This window comes from Polypterus senegalus, chromosome 2 (genome assembly GCF_016835505.1).
Source record: "Polypterus senegalus isolate Bchr_013 chromosome 2, ASM1683550v1, whole genome shotgun sequence".
Classification (NCBI taxonomy): Eukaryota; Metazoa; Chordata; class Cladistia; order Polypteriformes; family Polypteridae; genus Polypterus; species Polypterus senegalus.
Genome location: NC_053155.1, coordinates 136148613 through 136171011, shown reverse-complemented (window position 1 = coordinate 136171011; position 22399 = coordinate 136148613). Strand labels below are relative to the sequence as shown.

The 22399-nt window shown below is 38.6% G+C and overlaps 1 protein-coding gene across 3 annotated transcripts in view; it reads left to right on the top strand.

The window, feature by feature from the left end:
- Window positions 1-22399, top strand: part of ube3a (ubiquitin protein ligase E3A) — a 114898-nt gene that overhangs the window by 5718 nt on the left and 86781 nt on the right. For 2 of the 3 annotated variants that reach the window (XM_039744690.1, XM_039744689.1), the window contains exon 2: window positions 12182-12268. In XM_039744690.1, coding sequence (XP_039600624.1) covers window positions 12226-12268 — 43 coding nt within the window. In that variant the 5' untranslated portion in view covers window positions 12182-12225. Of the gene's footprint in view, window positions 1-11960; window positions 12269-22399 lie in introns of all 3 variants that reach the window. The other variant, XM_039744688.1, reaches the window with a different exon arrangement.

Below are 22399 nucleotides of genomic sequence, written 5' to 3'. Positions count from 1 at the left end.
GAATAGGTGAAATTGTTTTTATTCTAAGAAATACCTCTGATTCTCAATAATTTTCCATTCTCTTTTGAACTCCTACCGTTTCCTATTTATGTCTGCTTTGCTGTAATCATAAATCTCAAAGTCACACACTGAAAATTGTATGCATTGATTTTGATTGTTTCTCTCGTGCAGCTTTATGTCGCTCGCTCATGAGTGATGCCAAACAGATCTTTGCTTATATACACTCCATTAACCTCCTCAGTGTTACATTGTTTTCTCTAAAAAAATCATGTAAAGTGTTGCATTTTTTGGCTTGAAAAATTGCATATTTATTAAATCTGATATTTCTACTTTAAAATGTGAAAATCACTAGAAGTACAAAGTTAGACATGTAGAAAGTATAATAAAAATACAAATAATAATAATTAATAATGCTGAAAAATGTTTATTACAAGAAACCATTATGAGGCTAGGAGAAGATGTGTCTGCACTATCACCTGGGTAACATTTAGGCCTGTCGTTTACGCAAGACTTGCCTAGATTGTTTCCCGACCAAAGCTTGGCAGTAATACTGTTGGCACTTTTACAGCCTGAGTAATTCTCTGGTCTAATGCTTACACATGACGCGTCTATACAGTTGCCCAAGTGACACTCGGGACTGATGCTTTTAGCACTATTTAGCACTGGCTCGGGTCTAATGGTAATGAGGTTAAATAAACAAAAATGTTGCTTATGAAACAATTAGTCTCTTGCCATCTGACATTCTTTCACCTTTACCACGTTCACTAGTGACATTCTTCAGGGCTTTTTGAATAAAGTATACTGTCAGCTTTCAAAGAAAGATAACTTTGCTAAAATACTAGTAACACGTACTAAATCTGTAAACTAATAATACAAACTGAAAGAGCAAACAGCAAAGGAATTGGCTTCTTGCACATTACTGATGTAGCATTTGTTAAATCTAAAGGATAAACAAAAAGCAAAGGTTTGTGAGCACAAAGAGATAGGCACATCATAACATGCTTGTACTAAATGAAAAGTGGCACTGATTCCAATAGGACATTTTTGTTTAATGTTTACAGTTTTCACTACTACTTTTGAACAGTACCACAATGAGTAAGAGGATGCAGGGCTATTGCTTCTTGTGGGTAGTAGAGCAAGCAAGAAAGCATATATGATGTGGTTAGAATAAATTCTATGGAAAATGAGTATGTACCATTGTAGAATTTCAGAATCTCTGTTTTTTGTCTAGTATATTTCTATGGTTGGAGAGATGATTTCCTAGTTTTCTGACTTCTGCTGTTTAGTTTAAAAATAGTACAATGATTGAGTCAGTTCTGAATTGCTGTTAGTAATGTTGATAGTAAGCTTGACATTTTTATATAATTGTCCAGTTAGCATAAACCAAAATGAAGATGTATGTAAATTACATTTGTACCTTCATTAAAAAAAAAAAAAAAATCTGTCTTATGCCCAGTCCTGCTAAAATCGACTTCCAATACTACATAGATATAAAAAAATGTAGATTTAGAAAATACACTGTCTTTCTAAAAAAAAAAACAACAAAAAAAGCTGCAAACTTTAATATCTTGTTGGACCACCTTTACCTTTGATTGTGATGTGCATTCATCGTGGCATTGTTTTGTTAAGCTTATGCAAAATCTCAATTTATTTTTGTCCAGATTTTCATTGATTTTTCATGGAGATTTGTATTGACAATAGGAGAGTCAAACCACTTTGTAAGGTCTTCGACACCACATCCCAAAGACTTTCCATAGGGATTAGGTCAGGACTCTGTGGTGAACAATCCATATGTAAGAATGATTGTTCATGCCCCCTGAATCACTCTTTCACAAATAGAGCCAGATGAATCTTGGCATTGTTGTCCTGGAATATGCCTGTGCCTTCAGGGAAGAAAAAAGGCTATTGATCAGAAAACTTGGTCATTCAGTAGATTCAGGCACTAAGCTAACTTCATTTTATTGCTGCATAAAGTTGCTTAGCCAAGACCAGACCAACAGAAGAAACACCAGATTATAATACTGCCTCCAGAGGCATGTAGACTGAACAATATATTTGACTGCTACATCACTTTGTTCACTTCCTTTCTGACCTTGATTTGCCCAGTGCTCTGCAATAGGGTATATTTTCACTCAACATACCATATTACCTTTTTCCATATGTAAGAATGATTGTTCATGCCCCCTGAATCACTCTTTCACAAATAGAGCCGGATGAATCTTGGCATTGTTGTCCTGGAATATGCCTGTGCCTTCAGGGAAGAAAAAAGGCTATTGATCAGAAAACTTGGTCATTCAGTAGATTCAGGCACTAAGCTAACTTCATTTTATTGCTGCATAAAGTTGCTTAGCCAAGACCAGACCAACAGAAGAAACACCAGATTATAATACTGCCTCCAGAGGCATGTAGACTGAACAATATATTTGACTGCTACATCACTTTGTTCACTTCCTTTCTGACCTTGATTTGCCCAGTGCTCTGCAATAGGGTATATTTTCACTCAACATACCATATTACCTTTTTTCATTGCTTCACAGTCCGAATTTATATTCCCCAGAAAGCTGAAGTTGCTTTTTCTGATTAGTGTCATTTTCAGGTGGTTGTCTTCTGACCACACAACTGTTTGGTCCCAATCCCATAAATTCTCATTGCATTGTGTATATAGAAATGCTTCTACTTTTACTACTTTAAACAGCCCTGAGTTCCATTGTCGATGTTCTACAATTTTACTTCAACCAATTTAACCACCTCCAGTCACAATCATTGAAGATTTTTTCCAACCACATTTCTTCTGCTAAGTTAACAGTTCACCGCTATGCTTCCAGGTGTTAATATGGTGCTGGACAGTTAATTTCAGCAGTCTCCTTAATAATTTTATTTGCTTGGTGCATGTCAATAATTTGCCCTTTAGGAAATGCAGCAACATCTTTTCTGCAACCATTGGAAAAATCGTCTGAAATGGTTGTTTAAAAAATGAGAATCTGTATGCTGTGTCAGTTAAAAGAATTATTGCTGGCTTACACATTAATAATTGCAATAATGATTTAGTCATTGACTATAAGTATTTAGTTATGTAAGTTAAAACAGCAACTTTTTTTTTTATATAGGCCAGGCAGTGTTAATGGGTGGGTATTTGTATCAGTGCAAATCCCATGTAGTTAAGCAACTTGTTAAGTTTTTCTTTCAATGTCAGATTTTTGAGCTGTTTCATAATTAAAAAATAAATCTTTGGAAAAACTGTCTTCCCTATTTCTACAGATACACTAGAAAATGGCTTTTTTTTAAACAATTACCAGCTTTCATGTTTCTTATTAATTACATTTTAAACATGTGTAACAAAACTGTTATTTGTAGTTATTTAGATTATTTCTTTATGTGCCAACTTTTTTATTTTGGTTCATTCTGACAAGCTCCATTTGATCAAACAGTTGTTCATTTTCTGAAACCATACAGTTTAACAATGTATGCCCTTGTGAGAAGTAGTCATGTCATGGCAGTTATCCCAGCTATTTGTATAATATTTATTTCATTTCTATATTGTATTTAAATATGATTTTATACATTTTATCCTCAATCATTTAAGCGTTTGGAAGTAATTTTAATAAAAAAAATGTGTTAATGTTAAAGGCCACAATTCACAGACAAGCAAATACTACATTGCTTTATCTTAATAATGCTGAAATATGTGGTTTTTCATTTTAAATACAGCATATTTTTTTGTGTGTTTATATTTTAAAACTGTGTTAACTGTTAATGAAATTGAGCAAAGCAAGCTGGAATACTCGTGAAACCTCAACAACATTTATATAGCACTTTTTCATACAGACAATGTATCTCAAAGTGCTTTACAAGATGAAGAAATAAAATTTTATAAAAACTAGAAATAAGATTATGTAATACTAAATAGCAAAGAATAAAGTAAGGTCTGATGTACAGGAGGAAAAAAAAATCTCCAGAGGGCTGGAAAAAAAAAATTTGTAGGGGTTCCGAGGCTACAAGTCTGCCCTCCCATCCATCCACCACTGGGCATTCAACCAAACATAAATGATCTAAATCAGTCCTCATGGTTTTCAGGCTTCACGTGGAAGAATTGGATAATAATGTCATGTGGACATCTGGCCTTCAATCTATCAATGTAAGAACAGATAGCAGATAGCCACCACAGAAAGACCGGAAAAAGAACAGTAGAGAAAGAAGGGGGTTATTATGGATTCCGGAGCCATGATAAAAATGATAATTAAATGCATATACAGAATATCAGGATTGCAATAAAATTTAAGCTATGAGAAAGTCATGATGAAATAATGAGTTTTTAGCAGTTTTTTAAAGTGCTCCACCTTGTTAGCCTGGCGAATTTCTATTGGTAAGCAATTCCAGATTTTAGGTTTGTAAAAGCAGAACGCTGCCGCACCACTTCTTTTAAGTTTAGCTCTTGGAATTTATAAGCAGACACTCATTTGAAGATCTAAGGTTACGATATGGAATGTGAAGTGAAAGACATTCCGAAATATAGGATGGAGCGAGATTATTTAAGGCTTTATAAACCATAAGCAATATTTTAAAGTCAGTTCTAAATGACATGGGTAATCAATGTAGTGACATCAAAACTAGAGAGATGTGCTTGGATTTTCTTTTCCTAATTAAGATTCTGGCAGCTGCATTCTGCACTAGTTGCAACCGATTGATACCCTTTTTGGGTAGTCCTGAGAGGATTGCATTACAGTGATCAAGTAACTAAATTTTCAGCATTTTGCAAAGTTATAAGGAACTTTTGCTATATTTTTTTAAGTGGAAAAAATGCTGTCCTAGTAGTCTGATTAATATGTGATTTAAAATCACATAAGGTCAGAATTAATAATTGCCCCTAAATCCTTTACCTCTGTCTTGATGCTTAAGCCTAACAGTTCAAGTTTATACTCATTATATCCATTTTTGCCAATAACTAAGATTTCTGTTTTCTTCTTATTTAGTTTGAGAAAATTACTACTCATCCATTCAGAAACACAAGTAAAACATTGGGTTAGCGAACCAAGAGAGTCGGGGTCATGAGGTGCTATTGATGAATACAGTTGTGTGTCATCAGCATAGTTGTTTTAGCTCGCGCTATGCCTTGAGATAATCTGACCTAATGGAAGCATATACACTCACCTAAAGGATTATTAGGAACACCATACTAATACGGTGTTTGACCCCCTTTCGCCTTAAGAACTGCCTTAATTCTACGTGGCATTGATTCAACAAGGTGCTGAAAGCATTCTTTAGAAATGTTGACCCATATTAATAGGATAGCATCTTGCAGTTGATGGAGATTTGTGGGATGCACATCCAGGGCACGAAGCTCCTGTTCCACCACATCTCAAAGATGCTCTATTGGGTTGAGATCTGGTGACTGTGGGGGCCATTTTAGTACAGTGAACTCATTGTCATGTTCAAGAAACCAATTTGAAATGATTCGAGCTTTGTGACATGGTGCATTATCCTGCTGGAAGTAGCCATCAGAGGATGGGTACATGGTGGTCATGAAGGGATGGACATGGTCAGAAACAATGCTCAGGTAGCCCGTGGCATTTAAACGATGCCCAATTGGCACTAAGGGGCCTAAAGTGTGCCAAGAAAACATCCCCCACACCATTACACCACCACCAGCAGCCTGCACAGTGATAACAAGGCATGATGGATCCATGTTCTCATTCTGTTTACGCCAAATTCTGACTCTACCATTTGAATGTCTCAACAGAAATCGAGACTCATCAGACCAGGCAACATTTTTCCAGTCTTCAACTGTCCAATTTTGGTGAGCTCGTGCAAATTGTAGCCTCTTTTCCTATTTGTAGTGGATATGAGTGGTACCCGGTGGGGTCTTCTGCTGTTGTAGCCCATCCGCCTCAAGGTTGTGCGTGTTGTGGCTTCACAAATGCTTTGCTGCATACCTCGGTTGTAACGAGTGGTTATTTCAGTCAAAGTTGCTCTTCTATCAGCTTGAATCAGTCGGCCCATTCTCCTCTGACCTCAAGCATCAACAAGTCATTTTCGCCCACAGGACTGCCGCATACTGGATGTTTTTCCCTTTTCACACCATTCTTTGTAAACCCTAGAAATGGTTGTGCGTGAAAATCTCAGTAACTGAGCAGATTCTGAAATACTCAGACCGGCCCGTCTGGCACCAACAACCATGCCACGCTCAAAATTGCTTAAATCACCCTTCTTTCCCATTCTGACATTCAGTTTGGAGTTCAGGAGATTGTCTTGACCAGGACCACACCCCTAAATGCATTGAAGCAACTGCCATGTGATTGGTTGATTAGATAATTGCATTAATGAGAAATTAAACAGGTGTTCCTAATAATCCTTTAGGCGAGTGTAGATCAAAAAGAGCAGTGGACCCTGGATAGATCCTTGTGGAACACCATATAGAATATCTTGTGTCTTCGATCTATAATTACCATAACTAACAAAGAATTTTGTACCTGTTATGTAAGATTCAGACATTGCCATAGAGGCCCATCCACTGACGAAGGAAATTTATAAGAATGTTGTGATCAATGGTAACAAATGCAGCATTCTTATCTAAGATGATAACAGATGCCTCAGTCCGCATTAACTGCAAGTCATTTACTACTTTAATGAGTGCAGTTTCTGTATTGTGATTTGTTCTAGAACCCGACTGAAACTTATGTAGAATAGCATGTTTATTCAAGTGATCATTTAGCTGCATAATAACTGCCTTTTCTAGGATTTTACATAAGAAAGGTTAGAAATGGGTCTAACATTGTCAAAAACAGAGGAGTCCAGATTATTTTTCTTGAGCAGGTGTTTAACAACAGCAGTCTTAAGACTGTCTGGAGAGACCTCTTGTATCTAATGATGAATTTACTATGTTAAGCACATATCAATAACCACACTTGTTGGTATTGGGTCAAGGACACAGGTGAAGCGTCTCAGCTGAGAAATTATGCTACATGGATCGGGTAAATCTGTCCTGGTGAAAAAATTAAATTTGCATAAAATTGAATACCGGGTTTAATAGGATCAGTATTGTTGGGGTTGTGCTTGGGGTGTACTGTATTACTACATCATAGATGGAAGCCAACACTATCTGATGTGAAACATTAATATTAAAACTGGACTTATTTGCAGTTGGTAGACCATATGGATTCTCTCATCATAAACTATAAACAATCCGCTGCTGCATTTTAATAATAAGTAAAATCCTCACATATCCCACTTTTTAAATAATTACCAAGACTGTGGAAGGCTGAATTTTCTTGCTGCTTTGGCACTGGCTGTGTTGCTGGTTCATTTGTAATACTAGGGCTGAGATTTTGAGTGTACAGCATGAGTTTTTCATATTTTGTATTTGGTTCTGTGTTTGTGCAGTCTTTCTCACCCCAAGCACGACCCCCAGTCTCTGTACCTGAAGCTGCAGGAGTGCAGATGCAATAGCACCTGTGGAGCATCTTTTTGCATGTTATTGATTATTTTGAGTTTTTCTTTCCTTTCAGTTACCTGGCATTTGCATTGCAGTTTATGAATGAGAAGTAAAGAACACAGTGTTATAATTGTTAACATTTCCAATGTTTGCGGTAAACTTTTTTTTCAAATACACTAATTATTTGCACAAAGTATATATAATACAGTGTGAGCCAAAAAAGAAGTACCATATATTCTATATCCGGCGCTGCCGCAAGTGGCAGCCATTCCAGCAGCTCCGTGTAGGACTTTATCTTTTTTTTTTATATATAAACCTTTTTTCCTCTATTTTTCTCTATTTCATTGATCACTTCTACCACTTTCTTTTTTGTGCAATTGCTCCCTGGACACTTTTTACTACTTGACATGGACTTTTACACGCCGACACTCACCTATTCAAGTAATCAACTTCAAGCACTGAGAAGAAATGCCCATGCCGGTGTGGTTCCCTATTTACCTGACGAGGTAAGAAGACAGTATGGGGCAGCCGAGCTGGCGCTAAGATAAAAGCCAAGTGGCTTGTGAGAAAGTGGTGCCATAAACCTTCAGTGCCTTCTGTGATCCTGGGAAATGTGATCTCACTACCAAATAAGATCGACGAACTGGCTGTGCTGGTGAAAAATGTCAGAACCTACATGAAACGTGGCTAACAACTAACATCCCAGATGCTAACTTGGAGCTACCCGGGTTTAACACAGTTAGAGCGGACAGAGGCGCAAATACCTGTGGTAAGAAGAAAGCAGGGCGTGTCACTCTTTATGTCAATACAAAGTGGTGCCACTCAGGACTTGTAAACGTTAAAATCTCCGCTTGCTGCAGGGATATCGAACTGTTGGCCGTAAGTTTGCGTCTCTATTATTTGCCCAGAGAGTTTGGACACGTCATTGTTTTTATTGTTTACATCCTCCTCAAGCGAACGCTGAGATAGGGAGTGATCTCATCCATTCCGCAGTTGCTAAGTTACAAATGCAGCAACCCGAGGCACTTGTGCTAGTCGCTGGAGACTTTAACCATGTGACGCTGGAAAAAACATTACCTGCCTTCTCCCAGTATATGGATTGTAACACCCGGGGAAATAGGACTATCGACCTACTGTATGCAAACGTTAAAGATGCATACAGCGCCACCCCGCTGCCTGCGTTTGGGAAAGCAGATCGAAACCTGGTTCTGATTCAGCCTCACTACAAAACAATAGTGAAGGCGCTATCTACAACCACACGATCATTCATGAAGTGGTCCCTGAAGCAGAGCAGGCTCTGAGAGACTGCTTGGGAACTACAGACTGGGATATACTGCAGGCGTCACATAGTGAGAACATTGAGGAGGCTGTTGACTGCACAATGGATTACATCAACTTCTGTATGGAAATTGTAGTTCCAGTAACAACAGTATGCTGCTATGCTAACAACAAGCCATGGATTACAAGTAACATCAAGGGTCTTTTGAACTAGAAGAAAAGAGCTTTTAAAAGCGGTGACCAGCTTGAGTTTAAGCACGTGCAGAAGGAACTTCGAGTCCAGCTCAGGGCGATGAAGGAGCAGTACAGGAGAAAGCTGGAGCAGAAGTTGCAGAATAACAGCATGAAGGAAGTGTGGGATGGGATGAAGATCATCACTGGCTGCAGCTCGAAGTGGGGTGCCACCATCGAGAGAGACGTGGAGAGAGCAAACCAAATGAACAACTTCTTTAACTGGTTTGACCACCCTAAACCACTCTCACCTCAGAGTACTGCATCCTCCAACCATCCTTCTGCTGATACCAGCATAGGAGAGACATACCACCAACAATTACAGCAGCGCAGGTGAGCAGAGAGCTGAGAAGACTTCGTGCCAGCAAAGCAGCGGGTCCAGATGGAGAATCGCCACAACTGCTGAAGGCCTGTGCGCAGGAACTGGGAAGTCCTCTACAGCGCATCTTCAACTTGAGCCTGGAACATGGGAGAGTCCCGAGGCTTTGGAAAACATCACCCCAGTCCCAAAGGTGTCACGTCCTAGTGATACCTCCTAGTCTCTCCCAGTGAGTTCCTGCACTACCATTATTTTGTATGGTGTGGAGCTTGGCTTGGACACAGCCAGGCAGACACGTTTAAATCACCCCACACACGCTTATTATACATATTATTTAAAAGTTCAAGTGCTCAAAACCCCAAAAGTCCCCAAAGTCCTGGCCAACCACAATGCCTTGATTCCTCCAGCAAGCTCAGTCCACTCCGCTCCCAACTCTCGCCTTGAATGAAGGGAGGCAGCCCCTTTTATCCACACCCGGATGTGCTCCAGGTGCTTCCCGGCAATCTCCCGCCGACACGCCCCAGTGTGGCGGAAGTGCCGGCTGTATCCCCGGAAGCACTCCGGGTGTCCCTGCACCTATTCTCTCCAGCACTTCCTGGTATGTTGGAAGTGCTGAGGTCCAGGGCTCCCCCTGGCGGTGACCACGGGCCCCTACAGGGTGGAGCTTCAAAGCTCTGTACCCATGGCCCCTAAAGAAACCAGGGCAGTCACCCCCAGATGGTCTGGGGAAGGCACAAGCCCTCCTCCGGTCCTCCTGGGTATCCCGGCCAGGTCGCCACCCCAGCCACCTCTGACGATGGATAGAAATTAATCTCCTCATGCAATATCCTCCTTAAAAAAACGTGTTGGAAATGCCAAAGGTAGAAGCATGTTTGTGCGCTGAACGTCTAGGAGACTGCAAAATTGATGCCCTTACAGTTTGGATATTATCAGGCATTTGTACAGTCCGAGGACAGTCTGAAGATTTTCTGTTCAATGTTGTACCTGTCTGTATAAATGTAGCAACCCACTGAAGAATTGTATTTTTCTGATTTGGGATGTTATAGTTAGGAGGAATGCTGAAGTGCCTTCAGAAGGTGCATTGTGTAGTGATGATTAATTATTTTTGAAGAATGCTTCGACAGTGAATGCACAGTGCGCACCGGACCAAGGCTCGTTGCCGATTGATAACTGAAAGGGATGGCCTATGGAAGGACCCCCACCTCAACCAACTCGGCTGCCTCTACCTCGTGCAATGACCTTGAGAAATGTGGTATTTTATTTTGGCTAACCCTGTATAATACTGCTTATATTAGATAAACTCTTATTGCCCATTTGTTCATGAGCAAGAAGAGTTTGCTTTGAAGAAGCATTCTAAAATAAGAAAAAAAAATCTTAACACCTGCAAGCACAGCATGATTTATTCTGATGAATGTAATTGGGTACAAAAGCCCCTGATATGCTGAGGGAGGCACTCCACTGTAAAATCCTTTTCAACTTGCTGTTTGAAAATAAAAAAAAAACAAGCTTCCAACAACAGCTAGAGGCTCATTCAGGAAAATGAACACTTTAACCTTGCATTATGATAAAACAAGTACAAAAAATGAGTTAGTGCACATGTATTAAAGTGAATTGAAATTAAATTGCTGGCCCGAGACCCTGCCCTGGATAAGTGGCTAGGGAAGATGGATGGATGGATGAAAAGGTTTCCTACCCAAAATTGACTTGGTAATTTGCAATTGCAAACATAAGCTAAATTAAGCAGACAATAAAATGGGTGGATAGAGCATTTCTATTTATGACCTGTTACTTATGGGAATTTTTAATATGTACTAATTTCATAAAATGGTAAATTTTAGTGTTGAGTTTGTTTCAGATGAATAAAATAATCTTCTAAATATCTGCAGTTATAACTTCTGCCACTATTCCCACATTATTACTAAACAATTGTGTTTTATTTACTTCTTCCTATTTTGTTTTGCAAAATTTTTATTTTCTCCACCTTGTAAGGGGTACAGAAAGTAATTAACAAAGTACATTGTTTCCCTTGACCCCGATCTAGACAAGAAAATGGATGGATGGAAATATTTTTTAACCTGTTTTTCCAGAAGACATTAATATGTAGCTAGTTATGATTATTTAACCATTCTATACTTTTTGTCCCCTTGGAAGATGCACTTGCGCTACTGCTGAATGCTCACTTTTAGATGTGGTTGTCTGGCCTTGTGTAAAGTGAATGCCACTGTGTTCAGTTTGCATATAGAAGCCACTTATGTTTTCCACAGCTCCCAGTTACAGGGAATATTTGTTGTTTGAACAAAAATATGCAATATTTTAATTACTGTTTTGTCTTAAATAATGGTAGAGAAAGGAGAAAAAAAAAGTTTTTCGTTTTTTTTTTTCTCTCAACCTTTTGCCCATATCCGTAAATGAGAAATTACAGTTTTTTAACCTATTAAGAACAATCTTGGGATTTAGGATGAAAATTGGAAGTCTTGTTAAAATTGGCATTAATGGCTTCATTTGCTACAGTGTTAGTACTTGTTTAAAAACTGGAAGCCAAAGTGTTTTTTTTTTTTGTGTTTTTTTTAAATTGGAATATACTACCCAATTTTGCACTGCTCCACTGTGTCTTAATACTCCATTGCCATGTTTTTTGTGATTTAGCATTGTTTTTGAGGCCTGTACTAATGCTTGTGCCTACTCTTTGAATATTTGGTGCAGGAAGCGAGCAGCTGCAAAGCATCTAATAGAGCGCTACTACCATCAGTTAACTGAGGGCTGTGGAAATGAGGCCTGCACGAATGAGTTTTGTGCTTCCTGTCCAAGTTTCCATCGTATGGATAACAATACAGCGGCCGTTAAGGCCCTCGACCTTTATAAGATTAGTGCAAAACTCTGTGATCCACATCCCTCCAAGAAAGGAACATGTTCTGCTTACCTAGAAAACAGTGCCAAAGGAGCCCACAATTCTTGCAGTGAAAGAAAAATGGACCGGAAGGACCTTCATCCTGCAAGGGATGACTTCAAAGGTAAGTGAATCAACAAGATTTTATTTATTAAGTATTTTATTTTTGACTTTTTAACATGAAGCTATTCAAATTATGTTCAATGTTCTTGTGCATTTAATACAGTCAACTCCAGAAATATTGGCACCCCTCAAAAACTGAGCAGAACATTAATATAAATAATATATAAAATTATTCTAAATTCCTCAAACGTTTGGAGGACCTCTTAACTATTTATTTAATAAAAACAATTCCTGCAAAAATGTTATGCCTTCAGAATAGTTTTTACTTTTTAAAATCGTATGTGGCAAAATTATTGGCACCCTTGAAGAATACTATAAAAATACCAAATAAATTTTAATCTTGGGGAATGTTTCTTGATGTTGCTTTTAGTTTCTGGGAACTGTTGTCTACGGCCATTTCATGTTTCACTAGGGTATAAATGTGAGGTAACACACAGGTGTTTTTTATCATCCAGAAACATGATTAAAACCAAACGGCTCTCAACTCAGATGAGCAATAAAGTTGTTGACCTGCATAAACTGGGGAATGACTCCAAAAAACAGACATTCAATTGAAATTACCAGTAAGAACAATCAGGGCCCTAATACAGGTTTGAAAAGCATGGAACTGTTGAGAATTTGCCAGGAAGAATATGCATTTGCACATTTTCTCCACACACAGTGATGAGGATGCTAAGAGAGGCAAAAATGAGTCTAAAGATCACAGTTTCATAACTTCAAATTTTATTTGAATCTTGTTTCAAAGTCAACTGTGAGACAGCACCTTCATGACAAGAAACTATGGACGAGTGGCATGAAAGAAGACTCTCCTGAGTCCAAGACACAAATCCCAGCATCTCAAATTTGCCAAGCAACATTGGTGATACAACTGGAATCGTGCGTTGTGGTCAGATGAGACCAAAATTAAGCGTTTTGACTACTAACACCATCGCCCTGTTTGGCGATGTAAGGAAACTGTATACAATGAAAGGCACCTCATACCAAAGCTCTTTGATGCTTTGGGGCTGTTTTGCTGTAAGTGGTCCATGGACTGCTAAGGTGAGTGGCATAATTAATTCCATTAAATACCAGAACATTTTAGCTGAAAACTCTGGTTGCCTCTGTGAGAATCCTGAAACTGGGTTGTGGTTGGGTCTTCCAACAAGACAATGATCTGAATCACACATCAAAATGAACAAAGAATTAGTTGCAGAAACACAAAGTCAAGATTTTGCAATGGCCCTCTGTCTCCAGATTTGAACCCAATTCAAAATCTGTGGTCTCATTTGAAGAGAGCAGATCACAAGAGAAACCCAAGAATCTCCATGAGCTGGAAATGTTCTGGATGGAAGAGTGGTCCAAGATCCCTCCATAAGTGTTCTCCACCTTTTAAAACTCTACAGAAAGTGTGCTGTCATCATCACCGACATTTTTGGAATCTGCCTAATAATGAAAATTTGTGTTACTAAAGGAAAATTTTATTTTGTTCGTAAAGTCTGTTTTACAATAAAAGAATGAGGCTTACCCAGTTGTTCAAGCACAAACTATCACTAATTGCTTATGTGGTTCCTTTGATATATTAATGTTTGCATTTTTTCGTGAAGGGTGCCAGTGTTTCTGGAATTGACTGTATATGTATATACTTAACTTGGCAGCAAGTATATACTACTGTTATTGGACTATGATTTATGTGCTAATTTAAAATGTAAAACTGACTAACTTTTATCCTCTGATACTGATTTTTTGTTTTGGTATGATACCTTTAAGTACTACATACCCTTGAGTGCTTGATTGTAGACACCATAGGGTACAATTCTTATTTTTTATTTGGTTTAGCTTACAGTGCTGTTTTTTATTTTTATTTGTTTATTTTATTTATTGGATGCAAAATGAGCATATAATGCACAATTTTGATGCATATTTATTTAAGAATGTTACACAATACCTGTTGTTTATTAAACAAAGTAATTACCAACTTATCATCAAAAAATAGCTATTTGACCCTTTACAAGTAATGGTTGCATTTCATGTAATTACCGATGAGTGACTCATCATGCTTTTTCTGAAATTTGGCACTATTTCTTTCAAAAAAAGTCATTCACCTTATTAACATTAGTTGGTTTTAGATCATGAGTCCCTTTTTTCTAAGTGTGCAACATTATTAGATTGGATTTTGACCAGAAGTTTAACTAGGCCATTTAAAAACTATAACTTCTGTTTCTTTTTATACAGTTCTTTTTGCTTTTTGATTCAATTTGTGTTGTTACTGCTTACCCTCAAAGGATGAAAAGTCATCCAGATTGTAGTGCAACAAAGAACTGCAAAACCATACTGCTGTCAATATCAATCTAGTCCATTGGAATAAGGTTGTTTCTGTGGAACGTTTTCATAATAATAAGTAGATGACTAACAAGTTAACTCTTTACTATTCAAACTCTCAGTTTTTGTGAAAGTATGTTTTGTAAAGCTTGATACAAGTACAGTTGTCACTGTTATTATTGTTATATTATTATTACTGAGTAGAGGGTTCCACCTGTTCTCACATGCATCATTATTTTCTCTGTGTCTTTTTGGTTCTATAGCATTGAATATTAAACTTAACTTGCACAAGGGGATGTGAAGATCCATAAACGGCAATGGCCAGAGCAGGTTCATTAGGACTATAATGTGCAGCTTTAGGCTAACTCATTTGTTAACTGAAATATTCCAACAGTTGATCCTAATTTCATGAATTTTGCAACAGTTTCTTTCACTGTTGAAAATTGCAAGTTTGATTCAAATTCCTACTTGATGGATGAGAGAAGTATCAACATTTGATGATGTTTGTTTTTCTTTTCAAAACACAGTTTATGTAAACAAATTAAGTAAGATTAATATCCTTTAATGGAGAAGATCACTTGGGCATTTTATATTTTTTTCACCTTGTCAAATTTCTATTCATTAAAGCTGAAGACTTAAAATATTTCTTTATTTCATCTGTTTGAAATATTTGTTGTTTTTAGGGAGTGTTTGCATTTTACGAATAAGATGTTTAATTGTTCAAATATTGAAAACAGTTCAGAACTACTGCCATGTTAAAGATACCACATTGTATTAGCCTTACAGATTAGAAGTAATTGCAGTATATCAGTAATATTTTTTATTTTTTGCAGAAGATGTGAAATCTTTCAAAATTATTAGGGCTAAACAAAATCATATTTTATATGTTTCCTCAACACATTTGCACTAATATATATCACAAATTTCATTCATTCAGAACAATTCTAAAATTGCAGTTGTACTACTATGTACTTACTATGTACTTTCACATTAGCATGCAGTGCGCAATTAAAGTTCCTTTACTCAACCTTTATTCTGCCTGTATTTCTGAGATTTTGATCCAGACAAGGAAGTTTAAATTAAAAAAAAAAAAAGATGCCTTTTACTACCTAATTAAATGTTTACCACGTGAGGTCACTCATTTACAATAAATCATGTGTATGAGGAATATTCCACATTTTAGCACAGTTCACACTGCAACTCAGTTCCATTTTTTCCCACTTGTGTTACAAACTTTTGATCTTTTTAGAGAAGACTAAACAGCAAAACACATGGAATAAACAACATTCCAGAAATGGATTTAAATCAGGTTTGTATGTGGTACTATATATGAAAGACATATATGGTCAAGTGAAAAAGTAAGTAGACCTCACGGAAATGGTTGACTTTTTCAACATTTTTAAACAGGAACAAATGAGATATTCATGGAAACAGTGCTTACCAGTAAAAGTAGTCATAAACAGGCAAATTCACAGACATCCTGCAATGAAACATTGTTATGTAGTAAACCAGGCAGCATGTTCTTGGTGTTAATAATGATCTGAAAAATTATTTGTTATAAATTTTGCATAACCACAGCATTTTCTGTATAGAAACCTATACAGTACACACTGATATCCGATTTGGATCACATGCAAAATTAATTTGAACAACCAAATAGAAATAAGCCAAAAGTTGGAATTCATACTGCAGCTAAACATGATTTAATGTAGTCAAAGTTAACTGAGCAAAAAAGCATACTTAGAAGTTTTACAATGCTAATCTCAAATTCATCTATATAGTCATGTGTAAAGACTACACTTACTACACTACACAACACACTTTACTATTTAGTTTTGTTTTTGTCTTATAAAAACAAGCATAATCAAAACCATATGAACAATTTTACATAATTTTATAATTTTTTAAAATGTTTTCTATGTCATTTGTGCTGAACAAATCTGCACTGAGTGTTGGCACTTCTTTCTTTTCCTTTTATTGCCCAGAATGGGCCAATTTGTAATGAAAAGTAGGTTAATTTTAAAGTTTGAGGTTTTTTTTTTTACTCTAAATGTCTACAGCACACAACATATCCTGCTCCAACGACAATGTGCTTATAATGAATGTCAGTATTGCATTCAAAAATCTCAAACACTGGCCTTTGTTATTTTCTACCAGCCGTATTGATCTCTCTGATTCCATGTCGGGCACAGACAATTTATAGACAGAATTTTACACCTGTAGGCCTGAAAAGATATAAAAAAATAAGAAAATAGATTCAACTGTGTTCTGACAGGTGAGAATATTAAAATCATGGGGGCTAAGGAAGAACAAGGCTCATAGGCTTGAATCAGTGTGCAGACCCCACCTAGCTGTATTGAGGGAAACAAAGAAAAACAAGCATGTAATATGAAGGTTAGGGGCAGTGAGACTTGAATAGCCCATGCATAAGAACAGTAAACTCATAATGAGCAAGAGCAGGTAATAAGAGTATGAACATTCACAAAATGGCAGAGACAGCATCTGAGATTAAAAACAATATACACATTATTTAAACTTGTTTATCCAGAGCAGGATCACAGGAACCTGGAGCCTACCCCAGCAGGTTTGGATACAAGGCAGGAAAAATCCCTGGTATGCAAAATGTATGATATGGCTGATGTTAAGAACAAAAAGAATATGATATTTCAACTATTTGCTTTGAGAGAAAGAGAAACATTGAAAAAATGAGGACAGATATTTTAAAACATAATTCTGCTACTGGATTAATTTCACAATATCAGGTATTTTGAACTGTGAATATGAACTAAAAAACATAAATTAATAAATATAAAAACAAATTAGTATGTTTAGCTTTTCATCACCTGGCAAGCTCTCTTCGCCTACTTACCTTTAGTTTAGTGGAGACCTTGCCAACTCAGGAATTTTACAAGGTGTGTATTGCTTCGTTGTTAAATTATATTTTTAAAGCAAAAGTGATTGGTCAGCAACAATATGATGAACTGGTCTCTCGATCAGTACCATTTCATTTTCAAAAATCAGGAGTGGTCTCCCCTAGACTTTCTCGTGTACAGTACTCGAATATGAGGATGTATATTTGAGGAGTAAACCGCAAGACAATGATTACATTATGTTCATTAAAGAATCATCAACAACAAATCAAATCAAATTAATAATATATTGAACAATTATTATAAAAGTAAAGTTGGATAAATCTGACTCTGCAGCTGCATAAATAAAAAAAAATCAATTTGGCCCAAAAGTTAATACACTGTGTGCACAATTATTAGGCAAGTTGTATTTTTGAGGATTAATTTTAATATGGAACAAACACAGTGCTATCAGTCAATCCAAAATGTTAATAAACCTGAAACCTGAATGTTTCACAACGGAAATGTGAGTGTGAACATCGTCAGGGGAATACATATGTGCGCACAATTATTAGGCAACTATTAGTGTGCAGATTTATTATGCAACTAAAGGAAAAATGAAAATTTTCCCATCTCACTTGTTTATTTTCATCTGTTATAGTGAGAATAATAAACAAACACCTCAAAATTTACAAATAAACATCTCTGACATTTCAAAAAAAATAAATCAATCAATCAATGACCAATATAGCCACCCTTCTTTCCAATAACAGTCATAAGCCTTTCCATTCATGGAGTCTGTCAGTTTCTTGATCTGTTGACGATCAGCTTTTTGTGGAGCAGTGACTACAGCCTCCCAGACACTCTTCAGAGAGGTGTATTGTTTTTCTCCCCCGTAAATCTAGCGTTTAAGAAGTGCCCACAAGTTCTCGATAGGGTTTAGGTCAGATGAGGAAGGGGGGCCATGTCATTATTCCTTCATCTTTAAGGCCTTTACTGGCTGGCCACGCAGTGGAGAACTTCGATGCAAGTGATGGAGCATTGGCCTGCATAAAAATCATGGTCTTTTTCCTGTATCACTGTTTGAAGAAAGTGTCTTCGAAAAACTGGCAGTAGGTTTGGGAGTTGATTTTGAGTTCATCTTCAATGCAAAAGGTCCAACTAGCTCATCTTTAAAAATACCAGCTCATACCAGTACCCCACCTCCACGTTGGAGTGGAGCTCTGTGCCCATTACTGATCCACAGGTCCATCCATCTGGTCCATCAAGAGTCACTCTCATCTCATCGGTCCATAAAACCTTTGAAAAAAATCTGTCTTCAGATATTTCTTGGCCCAGTTTTGACGTTTCAACTTATATTTCTTGTTCAGTGGTGGTTGGGTTTCAGCCCTCCTTACCTTGGCCATGTCTTTGAGCACTGAACACCTTGTACTTCTGGGCACTCCAGGTAGGTTGCAGCTCTGGAATATGAAAGTACTGGAGGATAATGGGTTCCTGGTAGCTTCACGTTTGATTCTTCTCAAATCTTTGGCAGCTAATTTGCATCTTTTGTTCTCAACACGTTTCTTGCGACCCTGTTGACTATTTGCAACAAAATGTTTGATGGTTCTGTGATCACACACCAATATCTTAGCAATTCCAAAAAAGCTGCATCCCTCTGAAAGACTTTTTACAATTTTTGACTTTTCAGAGTCAGTTAAATCTCTTTTTGGCCCATTTTGCCTGAGGAAAACTAGCTGCCTAATAATTCTGCACACCTTGATATAGGGTGTTGATCTCCTTAGGCCACACCCTCCCTCATTACACAAATACACATCACCTGACGTGCTTAAATCCAATAAGCATTCAAGTTAATACAGCTTGGAGTTGGAATATACGCATAAAAATGATGATATGGTCAAAATACTCACTTGCCTAATAATTGTGCACACAGTGTACAGATCTACAATTCTGGTGTAACAACAAGTCAAGTCAAGCCAAATTGGGGAGCATGCACTGGTACATTGCGTTGCCGCACCCACTACACGGTGAAACAACTCAGGATCCCGGTTTGCAACCCAACAGGCAGACACGTGGTCCAATCCCACCCTCCGGAAATGACCCTCTATCTGCCGCAGCCAGGTGTTACATGGGCGACCCCTTGGCCTGAGCCAGACACTTTGGTCCCCAACAATGAGGATCTTATGAACCAGATCACCCTTGGGGAAACGCACCACGTGGCCATAGTGCCGTAACTGATGCTACCTCACAATGCAGGTAATGTGCCTTATTCAGGACTCCATGAGAAACTGCTCATTCGACACAAAGTCAGACCAACGGTACCCAAGGATTTTCCAAAGAGACACAGTACCAAAGGAGTCCAGTCTTCATCTCAGGTCACTGGATAGCGTCCGTATCTTGCAACCATATAGCAAGACAGGAAGCGCCAGGACTCTAAAGACTTGGACCTTCATTCTTTTGCATAGATATCGGGAGCACCACACACCCCTTTCCAGCAATCTCATGAACCCCCATGCTCTCCAAATCCGTCTACTGATTCATAGGAAGAGTCACCAGAGACATGAATGTCACTGCCAAGTTATGTAAACTTCTCAACAAGGTCGACACTCTCTCCGCAAACAGACACACTGCTGATGGCTGTGCCCAAGAGGTCATTAAAGGCCTGGATCTTGGTTTTTATCCAGGACACTTGCAAGCCCAGACACTCAGACTCCTCACTCAGTCTCGCAAGAGCCCTGACCAGAGCTTCCATTGACTCCACGTAGATCACAGCATTGTCAGCAAAGTCGTCATCCATGAATCTTTCTTCACCAACAGATGCCCCAGAGCCGCTGAACCCCACGACCTTGCCCAACACCCAGTCCATACAAGCACTGAACAGAATAGGAGCAAGAACACACCCCTGATGAACCCAAGAATCAACTGGGAAAGATGCAGAGGTCCTGCCTCCACTCTGCACAGCACTCACAGTACCAGTGTACAGGCCTGCCATGATATCCAGCACCCTTGATGGAACAACCAAATGCCAAATTTCATCCATCTGGTTGCATTTTTCAGTTATGGTGTTTACACACATACACACACACACACACAGACACCATTCCAAAAAATGGTATTTTCGGACTCGGGGAGGTCTAAAACGTCAAGACTCATCAAAATGTCGAGGGTGAATTTTATCATGATTACTGTCCTTTCTCTATACTTTTGTATACTTTGTGTGCGAAGAGGCAGGTGAATTACTGTCAACAAAAAGCAGGCACTCCAGGTAGGTTGCAGCTCTGGAATATGAAAGTACTGGAGGATAATGGGTTCCTGGTAGCTTCACGTTTGATTCTTCTCAAATCTTTGGCAGCTAATTTGCATCTTTTGTTCTCAACACGTTTCTTGCGACCCTGTTGACTATTTGCAACAAAATGTTTGATGGTTCTGTGATCACACACCAATATCTTAGCAATTCCAAAAAAGCTGCATCCCTCTGAAAGACTTTTTACAATTTTTGACTTTTCAGAGTCAGTTAAATCTCTTTTTTGGCCCGTTTTGCCCGAGGAAAACTAGCTGCCTAATAATTCTGCACACCTTGATATAGGGTGTTGATCTCCTTAGGCCACACCCTCCCTCATTACACAAATACACATCACCTGACGTGCTTAAATCCAATAAGCATTCAAGTTAATACAGCTTGGAGTTGGAATATACGCATAAAAATGATGATATGGTCAAAATACTCACTTGCCTAATAATTGTGCACACAGTGTACAGATCTACAATTCTGGTGTAACAACAAGTCAAGTCAAGCCAAATTGGGGAGCATGCACTGGTACATTGCGTTGCCGCACCCACTACACGGTGAAACAACTCAGGATCCCGGTTTGCAACCCAACAGGCAGACACGTGGTCCAATCCCACCCTCCGGAAATGACCCTCTATCTGCCGCAGCCAGGTGTTACATGGGCGACCCCTTGGCCTGAGCCAGACACTTTGGTCCCCAACAATGAGGATCTTATGAACCAGATCACCCTTGGGGAAACGCACCACGTGGCCATAGTGCCGTAACTGATGCTACCTCACAATGCAGGTAATGTGCCTTATTCAGGACTCCATGAGAAACTGCTCATTCGACACAAAGTCAGACCAACGGTACCCAAGGATTTTCCAAAGAGACACAGTACCAAAGGAGTCCAGTCTTCATCTCAGGTCACTGGATAGCGTCCGTATCTTGCAACCATATAGCAAGACAGGAAGCGCCAGGACTCTAAAGACTTGGACCTTCATTCTTTTGCATAGATATCGGGAGCACCACACACCCCTTTCCAGCAATCTCATGAACCCCCATGCTCTCCAAATCCGTCTACTGATTCATAGGAAGAGTCACCAGAGACATGAATGTCACTGCCAAGTTATGTAAACTTCTCAACAAGGTCGACACTCTCTCCGCAAACAGACACACTGCTGATGGCTGTGCCCAAGAGGTCATTAAAGGCCTGGATCTTGGTTTTTATCCAGGACACTTGCAAGCCCAGACACTCAGACTCCTCACTCAGTCTCGCAAGAGCCCTGACCAGAGCTTCCATTGACTCCACGTAGATCACAGCATTGTCAGCAAAGTCGTCATCCATGAATCTTTCTTCACCAACAGATGCCCCAGAGCCGCTGAACCCCACGACCTTGCCCAACACCCAGTCCATACAAGCACTGAACAGAATAGGAGCAAGAACACACCCCTGATGAACCCAAGAATCAACTGGGAAAGATGCAGAGGTCCTGCCTCCACTCTGCACAGCACTCACAGTACCAGTGTACAGGCCTGCCATGATATCCAGCACCCTTGATGGAACAACCAAATGCCAAATTTCATCCATCTGGTTGCATTTTTCAGTTATGGTGTTTACACACATACACACACACACACACAGACACCATTCCAAAAAATGGTATTTTCGGACTCGGGGAGGTCTAAAACGTCAAGACTCATCAAAATGTCGAGG